Source organism: Heptranchias perlo, chromosome 6, assembly GCF_035084215.1.
Source record: "Heptranchias perlo isolate sHepPer1 chromosome 6, sHepPer1.hap1, whole genome shotgun sequence".
Lineage (NCBI taxonomy): Eukaryota > Metazoa > Chordata > Chondrichthyes > Hexanchiformes > Hexanchidae > Heptranchias > Heptranchias perlo.
Window position 1 is genome coordinate 31,756,943 of NC_090330.1, and position 19,397 is coordinate 31,776,339.

A 19,397-nucleotide genomic window follows, 5' to 3' on the forward strand; every position below is an offset into this window, starting at 1 on the left:
TGCCCATTTCCGGTTTTCGTGGGGGTAGGACGAGGGGCGGGCGACCAACCCACTCTCAGGAGGCAGGTTGGGCGTTAAAAGCTTTAAAGGAGGCTGCATGCCGCCATTTTCAAAGCTTTTTTTATTTTAGCCCCTGGGAGCCAGGATTCCCGGGCCTTCTGCTTCACGTCACGTGAGAGGAGGCAAGAAGGCCTGGCACTGTAGGTAAGTGCCTTTATAGCATGGCTTGTGGGCCCAGAGGAGCAGGAGTGCATCTCCCCAGGACCAACAAGCCTACCTGCAGCGACCCCCCACGATCTCCGACTACCTCCCCCCCCACGATCTCCGACTCCCCCCCACCACGATCTCCGACTCCCCCCCCCCCCCCCCCCCACCAACGATCTCCGACTCCCCCCCCCCCCCCCCCCACCCACGATCTCCAACTCCCCCCCCCCCCCCCCCCCCCCACGATCTCCAATTCCCTCCCCCCCCCCAACGATCTCCGACTCCCCCCCCCAACGATCTCCGACTCCCCTCCCCCACGATCTCCGACCCCTCCCCCACGATCTCCGACCCCCCCCCCCCACGTTCTCTGACCCCCCCCCCCCCCCCAACGATCTCCGACCCCCTCCACCCATGATCTCCAATCCCGCGTTGACCCCCGATGACTGACAGCCCCTGAGGACTGTTCCCCACCCCCCCCCCCCGGCTCCCGATGACTGACGGCTCCCCGTTGATTGAACCCCAACCCCCCCCCCAATCTGACACTTACCTGATCACGTCCTCTTCCTACCTCTTCTCCCATCCGACTGAGAGCCAGCCTGTCAATCAGGCTGGCCTGTCAGGCGGGAAACCAGCAAAAAAAAACGATGTCTTTACGTGAAAATTGGAAGGATGTCCGGGTTTCCCGTCAAGAATTCCACCGCCCACTTCCTGGCTAAAATCATGCCCACAATTTCAGGGAACTATGTATTATGAGCCCCTAGGTATTTCTGTTCATCCACATCTGTTAGTTTCTTTCCATTAAATGTGTACTCCCAGTCCAAGTTTTTTTTTCTCCCAAAATGTATTACTTCACACATACCCACATAAAATTGCATCTGCTGTCTGTTTGCCCATTCCACTGACGTGTCTATATTTTTCTGAAGTCTTTTGTAATCCTCCTCTCTGTTGGCTAAACCTTGTACTTTTGTCTAATAGGCAAATTTTAAGATTGATAGATACCCAAATCAGCTATGCATACCAAAGGGAGGCACCCCGATCTCTGCCAAGGAGTCGCACCAGTCTAGGGACAGAGATTTAATGCCTTGGGGGTTCTGCTGCAGTGGGACAAAGAGGCAGCCAGTGAACTGCCTATTCTAAAAAAAATCTTTCTTCGCAAATAGTTTTTAATTTGGATGATGGGGTCTGTGCATGGCAGCTTGCACGGACCCCTCTTTTCATGCCCTGAAGCCCTCTCCATTGTGTCTTTCTTTGTCTGTCGGTCTCTCTCACATTCTGTCTCAGATGTTAGAAATTAGAATCTCTGCCTCACAGGTGTGTGCAATTAGCATTGACCTTTTCTGTCAACAAAATATCAGTGTCATAATTAGATAGCTTCAAAATTCAGCAAGTGTTTATTTGAACATTGATGTAATAGGAAATAAAGAAAGATGCTTACACTCTTCCTCTCTAGCTGTCAGTCTCCGATATGAGGTAGGCATTCGGCAACCATTGGGCCCACCTGCCACTAGAATAATCAGTATTCAAGTGGTTTTGATTACCCCTGTGATTAGATGACTGAGCCAATTTGCTGATATGTGGGCGATAAATTAGATTAAAGAATGAAGATAAAACATTTTAGAGGAAAGAAGCTGAGAATACAAACATTTTGCACTTGCAAATTAACCAACTATCCCAGTGTTTCTGCAAGGGAAAGTTGATGCTTAAATGGTTAATCCCTAACGAAGCTTGATTTGTGATGATTTTTGTTTCTTGTGTATTTCTAATTTTGCCTCTAGCCTTATTAAACATTTACATCCTGCTAGATCCTTTTCAGCTGAATTTCAGTAAAATGCTGAATTCTACATAAATTTGATCCCAGAATTTTAATTGCCGATTCTGTTTTTTTTAATAGTGCTGCTCAAGTCCCCTTTATCTTATGAATGCAGGTGTTCAGTTATAAAAGTTTTGCACAGTATTTCTGCAGCATTAAAGCAACAATTGCAGGCTAATGTTGTATGCAGATTTTCCATGAGAAAATTACTTAGTCTTTGAAAATAATGTAATTTCACTAAAACAACCTACAGTTTGAACGTGAATTAAGTGAATATCTAATTCAAGAATTCAAATCCAAATCCAAAGAATCCAAAATTCAAGAACCTTTCTGTTAACTGACTAGAAATAGAAAATTATAAACTATTTCCCTTATACATGCGAAGAAAATAAAGAATTGCAGCCGGTTACTGCTGTTACATCTATGATTTTTGCTTAGCCAGGTGACAAATTTTACATGTTTACAGCACAGCTGCACAGTGGTAGGTCATGGATTCACAATGCTGATTTTCCCACATGGCAATTTGGGGAATTTGGCTATTTTGTTAGGAGATGGTGACTAGATCTTTCCCTGCATGAAGGAAAAATTGGGAGGGGAATCAGCTCAAGGCAGGTCACAGTACATTCAGCGTAGAAAAATACATTTTGAACTGGGGGAAGGGAAAGGATGGATAGTATCACCTCATTCTTGCTAATTAGCATCAATAATTCAAAAAATATAGATTTCATTTTTACAGTGATTGTAGACCCATAATTTAAAAGTTGCAGAAAAAAATTCAGTGAGCTTTATTCTGAAACAGCAATGATCCAGTACTTTTTATATAACAGGAAAAATAAAACATAAATAGCAAAAGATTCCAGCTAACTACTTAACAAAGAATGTAGGGATTCAAGAACAGAATTTAGGTCTCCTTTAGTTCAGCCGGTCATACATTTGAAGGTGCCAAATATTATTGTTCTATCAACTCTTGTTTATATATAAATGATTATATTACAGGTAACAAAATAATGAGGATAAGAGAAAATAGGACCAAAGTTTTTTTTTCTCATTCCATCATTGCACATTGGCCTGTGAAAGAGATTGCCACAGTGGCTTGACTGCTTGTTTGACAATGATGTGGAGATGCCGGTGATGGACTGGGGTTGACAATTGTAAACAATTTTACAACACCAAGTTATAGTCCAGCAATTTTATTTTAAATTCACAAGCTTTCGGAGATTTTCTCCTTCCTCAGGCAAATGTTTCAAGATCTCCTTGAAGCCTACGCATTTATACATATTGAACAATAATAAATGGTGTTTACAGACTGCCCCTGCAACTGCCCGTTGCCAAGGCAATCACCGTGTTCAGACAGAGAGGTGTTACCTGCAGAACCTCCGAATACACATTCAATAAAAAAACAAACAGGGAAAAAAAAACAGAGAAAAAAAACACAGAGAGAGGCAGAAACATCCGGAAGGCAGAGAGAGCCAGCAAATGACCCATTATATTAAAAACAGATAACATTTGTTCGCTGGTGGGGTAACGTGTAGCGTGACATGAACCCAAGATCCCGGTTGAGGCCGTCCTCATGGGTGCGGAACTTGGCTATCAATTTCTGCTCGACGATTTTGCGTTGTCGTGTGTCTCGAAGGCCGCCTTGGAGTACGCTTACCCGAAGGTCGGTGGATGAATGTCCATGACTGCTGAAGTGTTCCCCGACTGGGAGGGAACCCTCCTGTTTGGCGATTGTTGCGCGGTGTCCGTTCATCCGTTGTCGCAGCGTCTGCATGGTCTCGCCAATGTACCATGCTCTGGGGCATCCTTTCCTGCAACGTATGAGGTAGACAACGTTGGCTGAGTCACAGGAGTATGAACCATGCACCTGGTGGGTGGTGTCATCTCGTGTGATGGTGGTATCTGTGTCGATGATCTGGCATGTCTTGCAGAGGTTACCGTGGCAGGGTTGTGTGGCGTCGTGGACGCTGTTCTCTTGAAAGCTAGGTAGTTTGCTGCGAACGATGGTCTGTTTGAGGTTGGGTGGCTGTTTAAAGGCGAGTAGTGGAGGTGTGGGGATGGCCATAGCGAGGTGTTTGTCCTCATTGATGACATGTTGAAGGCTGCGGAGAACATGGCGTAGTTTCTCCGCTCCGGGGAAGTACTGGACGACAAAGGGTACTCTGTTGGTTGCGTCCCGTGTTAGTCTCCTGAGGAGGTCTATGCGATTTTTTGCTGTGGCCCGTCGGAACTGTCGATCGATGAGTCGAGCGTCATATCCCGTTCTTACTAGGGCGTCTTTCAGCGTCTGTAGGTGTCCATCGCGTTCCTCCTCGTCTGAGCAGACCCTGTGTATTCGCAGGGCCTGTCCATAGGGGATGGCCTCTTTGACGTGGTTAGGGTGGAAGCTGGAAAAGTGGAGCATCGTGAGGTTGTCCGTGGGCTTGCGGTAGAGTGAGGTGCTGAGGTGCCCGTCTTTGATGGAGATTCGTGTGTCCAAGAAAGAAACTGATTCTGAGGAGTAGTCCATGGTGAGCTTGATGGTGGGATGGAACTTGTTGATGTTATCGTGTAGTCTCTTTAGTGATTCCTTGCCGTGGGTCCATAGAAAGAAAATGTCGTCGATGTATCTGGTGTATAGTGTTGGTTGGAGGTCTTGTGCAGTGAAGAAGTCCTGCTCGAACTTGTGCATGAAAATGTTGGCGTATTGGGGTGCGAATTTGGTCCCCATGGCTGTTCCGTGTGTTTGGGTAAAGAACTGGTTATCGAAGGTGAAGACATTGTGATCCAGGATGAAGCGGATGAGTTGTAGGATGGCTTCCGGAGATTGGCTGTTGTTGGTGTTGAGTATTGATGCTGTCGCAGCGATGCCGTCATCGTGGGGGATACTGGTGTATAGTGCCGAGACGTCCATCGTGGTGAGAAGTGTTCCTGGTTCAACTGGTCCGTGGGTACTGAGTTTTTGTAGGAAGTCTGTAGTGTCACGACAGAAGCTGGGGGTTCCCTGTACGATGGGTTTCAGGATGCCCTCGATGTATCCAGAGAGGTTCTCACACAGGGTTCCGTTGCCTGATACGATGGGACGTCCGGGTGTGTTGGCTTTGTGTATCTTTGGGAGGCAGTAGAAGTCTCCCACGCGGGGATTACGTGGGATGAGAATGCGTAGGATGCTTTGAAGGTCTGGATCGAAGGTCTTGATCAGTTTGTTGAGCTGGTGGGTGTGTTCTTTGGTCGGATCTGCGGGTAACCGTCTGTAGTGTTCCTGGTTGTCCAGTTGTCGGTATGCTTCTTTGCAATAGTCTGTTCTGTTCTGTATGACTATGGCTCCTCCTTTGTCCGCTGACTATTGCAAAGAAGCATACCGACAACTGGACAACCAGGAACACTACAGACGGTTACCCGCAGATCCGACCAAAGAACACACCCACCAGCTCAACAAACTGATCAAGACCTTCGATCCAGACCTTCAAAGCATCCTACGCATTCTCATCCCACGTAATCCCCGCGTGGGAGACTTCTACTGCCTCCCAAAGATACACAAAGCCAACACACCCGGACGTCCCATCGTATCAGGCAACGGAACCCTGTGTGAGAACCTCTCTGGATACATCGAGGGCATCCTGAAACCCATCGTACAGGGAACCCCCAGCTTCTGTCGTGACACTACAGACTTCCTACAAAAACTCAGTACCCACGGACCAGTTGAACCAGGAACACTTCTCACCACGATGGACGTCTCGGCACTATACACCAGTATCCCCCACGATGACGGCATCGCTGCGACAGCATCAATACTCAACACCAACAACAGCCAATCTCCGGAAGCCATCCTACAACTCATCCGCTTCATCCTGGATCACAATGTCTTCACCTTCGATAACCAGTTCTTTACCCAAACACACGGAACAGCCATGGGGACCAAATTCGCACCCCAATACGCCAACATTTTCATGCACAAGTTCGAGCAGGACTTCTTCACTGCACAAGACCTCCAACCAACACTATACACCAGATACATCGACGACATTTTCTTTCTATGGACCCACGGCAAGGAATCACTAAAGAGACTACACGATAACATCAACAAGTTCCATCCCACCATCAAGCTCACCATGGACTACTCCTCAGAATCAGTTTCTTTCTTGGACACACGAATCTCCATCAAAGACGGGCACCTCAGCACCTCACTCTACCGCAAGCCCACGGACAACCTCACGATGCTCCACTTTTCCAGCTTCCACCCTAACCACGTCAAAGAGGCCATCCCCTATGGACAGGCCCTGCGAATACACAGGGTCTGCTCAGACGAGGAGGAACGCGATGGACACCTACAGACGCTGAAAGACGCCCTAGTAAGAACGGGATATGACGCTCGACTCATCGATCGACAGTTCCGACGGGCCACAGCAAAAAATCGCATAGACCTCCTCAGGAGACTAACACGGGACGCAACCAACAGAGTACCCTTTGTCGTCCAGTACTTCCCCGGAGCGGAGAAACTACGCCATGTTCTCCGCAGCCTTCAACATGTCATCAATGAGGACAAACACCTCGCTATGGCCATCCCCACACCTCCACTACTCGCCTTTAAACAGCCACCCAACCTCAAACAGACCATCGTTCGCAGCAAACTACCTAGCTTTCAAGAGAACAGCGTCCACGACGCCACACAACCCTGCCACGGTAACCTCTGCAAGACATGCCAGATCATCGACACAGATACCACCATCACACGAGATGACACCACCCACCAGGTGCATGGTTCATACTCCTGTGACTCAGCCAACGTTGTCTACCTCATACGTTGCAGGAAAGGATGCCCCAGAGCATGGTACATTGGCGAGACCATGCAGACGCTGCGACAACGGATGAACGGACACCGCGCAACAATCGCCAAACAGGAGGGTTCCCTCCCAGTCGGGGAACACTTCAGCAGTCATGGACATTCATCCACCGACCTTCGGGTAAGCGTACTCCAAGGCGGCCTTCGAGACACACGACAACGCAAAATCGTCGAGCAGAAATTGATAGCCAAGTTCCGCACCCATGAGGACGGCCTCAACCGGGATCTTGGGTTCATGTCACGCTACACGTTACCCCACCAGCGAACAAATGTTATCTGTTTTTAATATAATGGGTCATTTGCTGGCTCTCTCTGCCTTCCGGATGTTTCTGCCTCTCTCTGTGTTTTTTTTTTCTCTGTTTTTTTTTCCCTGTTTGTTTTTTTATTGAATGTGTATTCGGAGGTTCTGCAGGTAACACCTCTCTGTCTGAACACGGTGATTGCCTTGGCAACGGGCAGTTGCAGGGGCAGTCTGTAAACACCATTTATTATTGTTCAATATGTATAAATGCGTAGGCTTCAAGGAGATCTTGAAACATTTGCCTGAGGAAGGAGAAAATCTCCGAAAGCTTGTGAATTTAAAATAAAATTGCTGGACTATAACTTGGTGTTGTAAAATTGTTTACAATTGTTTGACAATGGGCAGAAGTGGGAATTCAAAATCCATCCTTCTGAATAGCAGGGCAACAAGTTGCTTAGAATGGAACTATGCCTTTGATTATAGATTATTTTTAGTATGACCTAAAAACTATACCCTAATACAATGTAAAAACTGGTGTTAATTTTAGTGACTTGCAGTCATTAGTTGACCTAATTAGGGAGGGTTGGCAAAGCAAGTACGTTTTAAAATTTATGCAAGCTTGGATTGGGGTAGTGTTGTGACAGCTGACAACTGGTGTAGTGATGTCACAACAATGTGTGTTTGACTGAATTTGAGGACCATAAACCATAGAGGCAGAATCAGATGGGAAAAGGGCGTGGTGGAGGAAGGGAGAGTGGCGACTGCAGGGATAGATCTCACTATGGACTGGCGCTTGTCCATCTCTGTAAATTTCGAAAATTGCTTTTTTGGTTTGGGATGTGGCTGTACTTTGGAAACCAGAAACATTACCTACCGCCTTTTTATATGCCTGTTGTCACAAGGCATGATGGTGCAAATGTAAGCTCTTTATATTACAATAGTACACGTGTCTGTGATCTCGATTGCCCTGTATTGAAAGGGTGGAATTCAGATTGTCACGGGGCAGGAGTGAGACTTTCTGTCAAACCAGAAAATCGGCTGATTTTGTTGTTTTGGCAGTTTTAAATAGCACTGCTGCTTTTCTAAGTGACACCAATTGTTAGACCATTTCAATTAAAACGGAATAGTTAAGAGATATATGCAATAAGTTGATAGTTGCTCCGCTATTTTTTTACATAGACAAATGTATTGGTGTCTGAATATCAGAGAATTCTCATTGCAGTCAGTCGCACTGTCTATTATAGTAACTCACTCTTTTCTGGGATCTCAAAACTGGAACTCCTTACCATTTTCAGTTTTCACTTCCTCACTTCTTAAAACCAAGGCTACGTGTCTATTTATCTAGTTTTCTACTGTTTTCAGTCTTGGTTTCCTCTACTATAATGTGTCTTTACCCTTAATTCAGGTTTCCCAATTTAAAAAATAGTAGATATTTACTTGTCTTGTACCAATTTATTGAATTGGGGGTGTAACAATCAAGGGGACTAAAACCTACTTTGGGGTGGAAGTGGGAAGTGGGAAAGTGTATTGCTGCAATGAGACAAGATTTCATCCCCCACGCTGTTGAGCAACCAGTCTGAACTACAGCCACCTATGAGTTTACAATGTGGAAAAAAAGACTACAAAATGCTTGCCAACAACAGCAACAATTTGCATTTATATAACGCCTTTAACGTAGTAAAACATCCCAAGGCGCTTCACAGGAGCGTTTTCAAACAAAATTTGACATCAAGCCACATAAAGAGATATTAGGACAAGTGACCAAAAGCTTGGTCAAAGAGATAGGTTTTAAGGAGTGTCTTAAAGGAAGAGAAAGAGCTGGAGAGGGATAGGGAGCGAATTCCAGAGCTTAGGATCTAGGCAGCTGAAGGCACAGCCGCTAACAGTGGAGCAATGAAAATAGGGGATGCGCAAGAGACCAGAATTAGAGGAGCGCAGAGATCTCAGAGGCTGGAGGAGGTTACAGAGATAGGGAGGGGTGAGGCTATGGAGGAATTTGAAAACAAGGATGAGAATTTTAAAATTGAGGCATTGCCGGACCAGGAGCCAATGTAGGTCAGCGAGTACAGGGGTGATGAATGAACTGGACATGGTGCGAGTTAGGATATGGGCAGCAAAGTTTTGGAATAGCTCAAGTTTACGGAGGGTGGAAGATGGGAGGCCGGCCAGGAGAGCATTGAAATAGTCGAGTCTAGACGTAGCAAAGCATGGGTGAGGGTTTCAGCAGCAGATGAGTTGAGGCAGGGGCAGAGATGGGCGATATTACTGAGGTGGAACTAGGCGGTCTTGGTGATGGAGAGGACGTGGGGTCAGAAGCACAGCTCAGGGTCAAATAGGACGCCGAGGTTGCAAACGGTCCGATTCAGCCTTAGACAGGAAAGAACCTGTTATGATCCCATCAACACAACAACAATCACAGATTAATACTAGACTAGCTTGTACCTCGTTAACTCATCAGCTGCTTCTAAATGAACTGTAGCATGTATCAGATGGAATGTACAGTTCCTCTATAGTTCCAAAAATATGTTTCCATCCCATTCTCTGAATTATATGCCCTTATTCCACAAATGTGATTTTCTCACATGTGCTTGGTAATCTGTTGTGAATTATGGACCGTTTTTGCTTTTGTCTAATCTAGGTATTGGATTGGTAAGGAGACTATTCACACTTACATAATTGGGAGTCAACCAAGAGAAGGACCCTTTAGGAGAGTACTTTTTAAAATAAACCTATTTGTGTGGCTTGGTTTCAATGCCAGATCACCAATGTGAAAGAGCTGCATTCTAATTCACTCCTTAATTCAATCCTTCTGCTGTCTGGTCTCAGTGTTGGTCAGCAACCAGGTGTTAGAGGCAAACATGGTTTGTCACTTGACCTCTTTCATAATATCAGTATTTTATTAGTTTGTAGCCATGCTGGTTGTACCATACAATGCAACCAAGAGTCATATAAGTATGAAATAATAGTATAGAAGATATTAACGTTTAAAAAACATAGATTAATTCTCCCAGAAAATTGTTACAAATAAATATTGTGCATTTCTCAAATACCATTTCAGCCATTACCTCAGAATATGGTTTCCCGGCTCTGTGAATCTAAGAAGGTTTGTGCTGCTGCAGACCTGCAACTTCAAGTAAGTAAATATACAATCACGTTATCTCAGATTAAAGGCTTTATACTAATCCTGGCCTGAATTATAATGATTGAATGGCAATATTTGATTAACCATATATTAACCAGCCGCACTAGTTCCATCTGCAGAATTAAAATTCCGAACTGAGTTAAGACTTCTGCACAATTGTGAGGCACTCTAGGTCCATAAATAAAGGCTGTGTGATAAAAGAAAGAGAATGAGGACTGCAGAGCTAGGCCTCTCTATGGACTAGTGCCTGTCCAACTTGGTAAATAGAGAAACCCCCTTTTTTAGTTAACATTATTTGGGATGTGACTGTACTATGGGAAACCAGAAATATTACCAATTGCCTTTTTATGCCTGTTATCACAATGTTAATAAACTCAGTCACTGGATAGAATGCCACAGTGTAAATGTGATACTTTGGAGCGTTTTGTAAATTTTTATTTCTCTTACCTCAGTTTGGGTAAATACGTTAATAAATAAAATGAATGTGTCACGATGGGGTTAATTTTAACCCCCATGGACGGGTGGGTTGGGGGCAGGTGGGATGGTAAAAATTGTAAAAGATGTAAAACCTGCTTCCAACATGCCCAATTCCGGTTTTAATGGAGGCTGGTTGGTCAATAAAATCTTTTAAGGAGGCTACGTGGCTCCATTTTAATAGTAGTATTTTTATTTTTAATTGCTGGGGGCTGGGATTCCCGGGCCTTCTGATTCTTGCCATGTAAGAGGAGGCGAGAAGGGCCAGATCAACAGGTAAGTGCCTTTATTGCACTGCTTTGGAGCCAGGAGAAGCCAGGAGTATTTCCTAAGCCAACAGGCTTAACTGCCTCAATCCCACATTTGCGATCGGCCCCCACGAGCTTGACCCCCCCTCCCCTCCGATGACCTACCTCTTCCCCCCCCCTCCCCACCCTCCGATGAACGACCTCCCTCCCGATGACTGGCCCCACCCCCCCCCAATGTCCCACTTACCTGGTATCCGGTCCCTGGCTGCTTTCCCTGCTGAAAAGATTTAAAAGACGTCCTGATGTCAAAATACGTCCTCCCCCTCCCCACGCACTCTTCACGGCCCCAAGTAAATATCGGGGCCAATATGTTGGTATGTTGTTATGCCAGTGAATAGTAGGGTGCAGTTTCACACCTCTGCTTTTGCACACACTGTATTCTCAATTTAATGCTGTCAGGGAAGGAATTAAGTGGCAATCATGCACTTGCTCACAAGGAGGAAAGGTAAACTGAAGGTTATCACCCTGGACCACTACTGCGTACTTTATGTTACAGGACACACTTTTGGCAGAGGCTTGAGACCTATCTACCCTCTCTGCAATAATACACAACAGAGGGCGTCTTTAAAAGGGGAAGTGGGAAAATTAAATGTATTAAACAGTTAAAATATTAGAAAATTACATAGAATATATATTTAATGTGTTAAATGTAATAAAATGATTTTAACTGGTTAATCTCTGTTTCATAAAGGCAGTTTATCTGAACTCACTGCAGTAAATCACAATATTAGAGGAACATTGCTGTCAGGAATCTCTGTCTTGTAAACCAGATGTTCCTGATCACAAATGAAATTTAATAACTAATTATATTAACCAATTATACTAAATTAGCCTTTTAATAAGCTACAGTAACGCTAATAGGTTTTCTTTTGAAATAGATCTTCTATTCTGTCCTGGATCAGATCTACCATGGACAATATCCTTTACCAAAATCAACAACTGAGATACTAAAGGAAACCCAGGGAAAGTTTTATGGACTGCCCTATGTACAAAACACGGTAAGGCTGTGTTAATATTGAATTATCTCCAATTCAGAACTGGTGTGCCAAGTTTGGGTTAAACTTGGATTGTGATTTTGTATGGATTGCATATAAAAATTAAAAACTTGCAGTATTTTTTATCTCAGCCCATATCTACTGGTCACCATTTATTCTGAAATTTGAGCTCTGATACAGCAAAACATTTTGTTGTTAAAATATGAGCATTACACTTTTAATCTGTGCTCTACTGTCTTTGTGGAGGGAGGCATCAATGCATTTCCAGAGAGTAAATTTTATTTCTCAATAAAATATTGAAGTATTTTAGCGATCTTGGGAGTGCTTATTTGCGGCCATTATAGTTGTGTGGTGGAATGGAAAATAAGAGAATATTTTTGACTATAAAAAGGTTCTGTTCGTAACTTCAGGGTACAATGTTTCTCCACTCTTGATTACTTTTGGAAGCACTGAAGCAAAGAAGCTGTTTGTTTATTTGCTACTGAATCATTTCATTGTCTTCAGTCTTCTAGTTGATTTTCAATGACATTTTGCCTTGTAAAATGGTGAGTTCAAAATATTTATAAATTCTAAGCAGCTAAGTAGGCCTTTGGATTGGATTTCTTATTCTATTACTCCTATTCATGCTTGGACTGCAGTCGAGCATACATGACCATATAGTCATACATATCAATCGATATATTATTAAAAATCTTGCTTTGGACATGCACTTCCAGTCTTCAAACCTTACTTCCTGTTGTCATGATTTTTAGTGGTGCTTTTGTGCCAACATTTATAAATTGCTATATCAAAATTTCATATTCAATTTTGCTACGTCATCTGGCACAATGTAGTTGAAGGCTATGTGAAGTGAACTCCTGAACACACACCCAACTCCGTTGCCATTTTGTATTAAAAAAAAGTATTATATTCATCATCGATTCTGTGCAATGTCACGGGCAATTTACTAGTAATTTATTAAGTGCCTTGTGTATAGCATATACTTAGTAAAAGTGTTGCACCTAATTCCTACTTTTAAACATTATACGTTCCTCTGATTGATTTATTCTTCGTTATGTGTTAGATTTAGTGTATATTGTGTGCACAGTATAGGGCACTGAAATGCCTGCACGTGCCACTGATGAAAATGAGAGTGGGGGAGAAATTCGTCTAGGCTCATTTTCAGGCCTGAAATGGTTGGCACACTAGCAGTGCACGCCACAAGCCGGAGACCCAAGACTTGTTCAAAATTGGGCCTCGGGCCTTGGGCCTCACCTGAATAATTATGGTGAGCTATGGGCGCTTGTCAGGTTTCCTGAGGCAGCTCACCGATTTCCTCTGGACCAATTTGGGATGGCTTTGACCCTCAGATAGGTCCTAGGAGGTGGGGTGGGGTGTGAGCGCAGGCTGGCAGTGGCCCGTATAGCGCTGTGGAGCCAGAAGGAGCACTCCTGCTCATCCTGGCTTCACAATAAGGTAGGCTAAAAAGAAAAACCTTCCAGTGGCCTCCAGCAGTCACTTTAAGGACTGGGAAAACTGAGCGGGGCATGCCTGGGGCATAGAGTGGTCTTTAAACATGCGGTAGGCCCCTCATTAGCATATGCAAGAGACCTAACGCCTGCTTAAGGTGACCACCACAGATACCTGAATATCACCCGAGCCAGTATGGTGTCAGACATATTTCAGGTGCCCTTTGGGGACATAGTCCCCAAAATTTGGACCTTTTTGCTCAGTTTTGCACCCGAGAATGGGTGAAACGAGGTCCAATTTTGCCCAAAGTTTGATTAATTTGAGACTCTTCAGGTAGCTTAAATTACTAATGTCATCTTCTAAATAAATGGTAAAAAAAAGAATCTACAAGTTAGAATGTTCCTGAATACAGCAGCTAAATTTTTCCATAACGCAAACAATTTTCTGCACGTGATTAAATTCACCATAGCGAAAGGATTTGAAATTCAGTATTCTATGACTTAGATCATGTCAGTGGTCTACTTAATTGATGCAGGTAGTGTAAGCTATTGGCTGTGCAGCTTCTCAGGTCCCTCATTCACCATTATGCTCGCTACAGCGTATTCAAATTAGATTTCTAGGAAACTTTGGAATAAGTTCACAATGGGAAGATCAAGGCATGAAACGACATAATTTATGACATACGGCACAGATTGGGTTGTTCCATGAAATTCTGGGCCATCCCCTTCCTTTAGCCAGGTTTCAGTAACACCCACAATATCTCTTAGCTCCCTGTTTGCTGTCACTTCTTTCTCATTCATTTTATTCTTGTGATCGAAGCAGTCTTGTAACCATATCTTGGATTATTCCTTGTCCTTCCTGTAGTCACATGACCTTCCTAATAATTGGTACAGGTTGTTATTCCTCCAATCCCCAAATCTCATTCATAATTTAGCATTTTAAAAATTGACATTTTTTTTCAAAACCAAATGGTTAATCACATTGGGCTGGAAAGTGCTCATAAAATAATGGTGAGCCTAACAGCGCTCACCGTTAAGGGGCAAATCGAAGAGAAAGTTCTGGTGACTGCACATGTACAGTCAAACGTGGAAATCTGGAACTTGCTCTTTCTGATTCACCGGCGATGTGAAAGCTTCGCGTTAAAGGGATCTCATCGGTTGCAATCAATGGGCCAGCGCCAACTTGCTGTCCTGTCCAGCTGGAAACAAACTAACCGGGCCACAAAAAAGGTATGCTGAGTTTTTTAGGTCTAAACTAACTTTTAACGGCGTGGCAAATGTTAATGACTGCCAAACAGTCTGGCACTGAAAATTAACTTTTAAAAATGTGACGTCTCATTACTCCTGATTTTAATAGTTTTTGAACATTTAAAAAAAATGTAAATTAAAAGATGTAAAAAAAAATTTTACTTTTTCTTTCTGTCTCTTTCATTTAGTCTTTAAATCTTACAATCTCTTTATTTCGCTTTCTCTATCTCATTTTATTGTACATTTACTAACCTTATCAGGCACTTCCTGGTTTTTAGTCTGCGCGGCTTGTCAATTGAGTTTCACTTCCTGGTTCTCACAGCATGGCTTGCTTCAAGCTGATTGGTTGAAGGGACATAGAGATCCTTCCCTGCTCACACAGCACAGGAAAGAACGCTGCTGTTTTTTGAACTCGGATTTCAAGGAAGTTGCCGCCAAACAGAACGTGGTAACTTAGTGGGCGAATTTAAATCTCATGTGCGGCAAGCACTTCTGGTTCACCGCTCAGAGCAATTTGCGGGCCGTTAATTATGCCATGAGGTGCTAGCATAGAGTACTGTAATGCCTATTCATTCTACAGAAAGTAATAAATACTTGGAAATGAGTTATAAAGCTACATTCCAATGAAAAGTTTTACAAGATGGCACTAGTTATGATAGCAAATTTCAACTGTGTTTTAAACATCCTGGAAAAAATAATACTGAAAGCTACAATGGTTATTATTATTCTGTGATGTATTCAAAGTCTGAAAATTAAATAATTGAATATTCTTTCTTTCACGATCATTCTTGTATTAGGCTTGGCCTCCTCTCCCCTACTGTAATTTCAGTGCGTTGGGATTAGTTGACAGATTGCTTCTGGGTGGAATATATGAAACTTTACTTTTACTGAAATTTAATTAGACCAATTCTCTACTCAAGTATCTGTCAACTTTGTGATGTTGAGGAATGCCAATAACTATGGCAGCCTTTGCTATATTCCTTTGTTACTGATGTATTTTACAGGTTTTATGTTGAAGCTACTCTACTGCATATCTGTACATTGTTTTCCCTTTAATATTTATTTTGGCACTGTGTATGTATTCAGTGTATGTGTAAAGAAAATGCACAATAAGGTTCATAAACATATAAGCCTAGCTTTATATCTAGTACAGCACAGAAACAAGGATAAAATAAAGATGTATCTGTGGCCAACTAAATACAGAAATGGTGAAATGTAGTGTAGGCAGATAGACAGGTAAAACAACTATAGATGCCAGCGGATGGGTGGGTGTGGGGTGTTGTGCAGTCATAAAGAGTTTCACTCAACAGTATTGCTTGGTCAGCTTAACAATAATGTAACTATTGAGGAAGCTTTCTGAAGGCAGAAAGTGAGATATTTCATGGTGACATTGGCCCATTATATTTTCATGCCAGCAAATGATTGAGGATTTTGACCAACTTTTTTAATTCATTTTTCCACCCAAACAAATGATGCATTTCTCGTGATGGTACTAGACTAGAAATCCAGAGATCACGAGTTTAATTGCCACCATGGCAAATTGTGAAATTGAATTCAATCATTTTTTTGAAATTTCATGGGATGTGGACAACAGTGGCAAGGCAGTGTTCATTGCCCATCCTAGTTGCCATGTGGGCATTAAGATTCACCTGCATAGTTTGAGGACCGGAGTCATATGTAGGCCAGATTGGATAGGGGTGGCAGGTTCTCTTCCCTGACGGACATTTTGTGGGTTTTATGACAATTCAACAGCTTTCTAGGTCATTTTTTTGGAGCCAGCCCACAAATTACAGATTTATTGAATTAACCATATGGTGATGGTACTCCCACAATGGTGTTAGGTAGGGAAATTGACCATGAAAGCTGATAGATTGTCATAAAAATCCAGGTGGCTCACTAATGTCCTACAGTTATGTAATGGAAGGGTACATTTGTACACATTGGGGTCGATTTTGCTATGGTGGCGGGTTGGCAGTCGGGAGGTGGGGGGGTGAAGGTGCGTGTGGCAAACCCGCATGAACAAAACTTACTGTTTCCGACGCGATCGCATGTTGATTGCTGATGATTAACATCCTCTCCGGGTTTTGCGCCCGGCAGCCAGCCTTATTGACAGGCTGGTTGCTGTCAGGAGCTGCAACGCGAGGTGGGGGGAGAGAAAGAGAGAGAGCGAGACATCATCCGGTGCTGGACTGGAAGACGGGGTGGGGAGAGGGGAAGATCGGACAACGCACCCACAATTGCCCCCTAAAATTAACTTGGTGATTAAAAATTCAGATAAATTCGCACTGGATTCATCTGAATTTCCCTCCAAGTCACACACCATTCTGACTTGGAAATATATCACCGTTCCTTCAACGTCGCTGGATCAAAATCCTGGAACTCCCTACCTAACAACACTGCGGAAGCACCTTCACAACTCAGACTGCAGCGGGTTAAGAAGGTGGCTCACCACCACCTTCTCAAGGGCAATTAGGGACAAGCAATAAATGCTAGCCTTGCCAGCGACACCCACATCCCATGAATGAATTTTAAAAAAGGATTTGGAGGGTTAGGATGGGGAGTCCAAAATTTAAATTTTCTGACCAGAGACTGAAAGTGAAAGCAAGAGCTCACTGGAGAGTGCTGAGAGGCTGGCTGCGAATCTATTCGCTGTTGGAATGAGACAGAGACTGCCAGATTGAACACATGTCCCATTACAATTGCTTAAAGGGCAGTTAGAATAGAACTAGGAGTATGTGGGTTTCTAATAACATTTTCCTCATCCTGTTGGTGAAACCATCGCAGTATAAATGAGGTCGTTCCACCAATAGGAACTCGTGTCTCCAAATGTGGCTTTTCTAATAAATGAAGTATAGATTAACTCTCAATTCCATATTTATAGTTACACATTCCCATCATTTTTATTCATACAAGGTACATTATAGGTAGGGATTTGGATTTGGCTAGCTGCTGATTTTTAAAGAAATTTGTTCTCGGGATTTGGGCGATACTGGCAAAGCCGTATTTATTGTCCTCCCCAATTGCCCCGAGAAGGTGGTGTTGGGCTTTCTCCTTGAACTGCTTTGACCTTGTGCTGATGGTGCTCTTGCAATGATGTTAGGTAAGGAATCCCAGGATTTTGACCCAGTGACAATGAAGGAATGGCAGTATATGTCCAAGTCAGGATGATGTGTAATTTGGAGGTGATAATCGTCCCATGATTTTGCTATTTTTTTCCTTCTTGGTCTCAAGTTGGAAGTTGCTGTTGAACAAAGCCATGCGAGTTGCAATTGTGTATCCTGTAGTATGCCAGTGGTGAAGGGAGTGGCTACTGAATCCAGTGACGGGAGCGCTAGCCAAACGGACCTCTTTTTCCTGGATGGTGTTGAGCTTCTAGAGTGTTGCAGCTGCATCAAATCCAGGATATTGATGGTGGGGCCTTGAGAATGATTGTGCTATTGAAGGTCAAAGGGAGATGGTTGGGCCTTTTCTTGTTGGAGCTGATCCTGACCTGATGGTTGTGTGGCACAAATGTTACTTGCCAATTGTAAATCCAAGCCTGTATGTTGTGCAGGTCCTGTTGTAGATTGGCAGGGACTGCTTTATTATTGGACAAGTTGCAAATGGAGCTGATTATAGAATTGTCAATGAACAGCCCCATTTCTGATCTTATAATGGAGGGAAGGTCATTGGTGAAGCAGCTGAAGATGATTGGGCCAAGCATGCTGCCCTGAGGTATTCCTACAGCTATGTCCTGTATTTATAAGAACATAAGAACATAAGAAATTGGAGCAGGAGTAGGCCAATCGGCCCCTCGAGCCTGCTCCGCCATTCAATAAGATCATGGCTGATCTGATCCCAACCACAAATCTAAAGAACACAAGAAGTCGGAGCAGGACCCGGCCACATAGCCCCTGGGCCCTCTCCGCCACCCACAGGGCATTGACCGATCCGAACTCAGCTTCATGTCCAATTTCCTGCCCACTCCCCATAACCCCTAATTCCCTTTACTTCTAGGAAACTGTCTATTTCTGTTTTAAATTTATCTAATGATGTAGCTTCCACAGCTTCCTGGGGCAGCAAATTCCACAGACCGACCACCCTCTGAGTGAAGAAGTTTCTCCTCATCTCAGTTTTGAAAGAGCAGCCCCTTATTCTAAGATTATGCCCCCTAGTTCTAGTTTCACCCATCTTTGGGAACATCCTTACTGCATCCACCCGATCAAGACCCTTCATAATCTTATATGTTTCAATAAGATCGCCTCTCATTCTTCTGAACTCCAATGAGTAGAGTTCCAATCTACTCAACCTCTCCTCATATGTCCGCCCCCTCATCCCCGGGATTAACCGAGTGAACCTTCTTTGTACTGCCTCGAGAGCAAGTATGTCTTTTCTTAAGTATGGAGACCAAAACTGTATGCAGTATTCCAGGTGCGGTCTCACCAATACCTTATATAACTGCAGCAATACCTCCTTGTTTTTATATTCTATCCCCCTAGCAATAAAAGCCAACATTCCGTTGGCTTTCTTGATCACCTGCTGCACCTGCATACCAACTTTTTGATTTTCTTGCACTAGGACCCCCAGATCCCTTTGTACTGCAGTACTTTCCAGTCTCTCGCCATTAAGAAAATAACTTGCTCTCTGATTTTTCCTGCCAAAGTGCATAACCTCACATTTTCCAATATTATATTGCATCTGCCAAATCTCCGCCCACTCACCCAGCCTG

At 43.7% G+C, this 19,397-nt stretch overlaps 1 protein-coding gene across 1 annotated transcript in view; it reads left to right on the forward strand.

Annotated features, from left to right (window-relative positions):
* Nucleotides 1–19,397, forward strand: part of LOC137322874 (mitochondrial intermediate peptidase-like) — a 139,107-nt gene that overhangs the window by 76,239 nt on the left and 43,471 nt on the right. The window contains exons 15-16 of the mRNA XM_067986050.1: nt 10,133–10,207; nt 11,877–11,996. Of these exons, the coding sequence (XP_067842151.1) occupies nt 10,133–10,207; nt 11,877–11,996 (195 nt within the window). The remainder of the gene's footprint in view (nt 1–10,132; nt 10,208–11,876; nt 11,997–19,397) is intronic.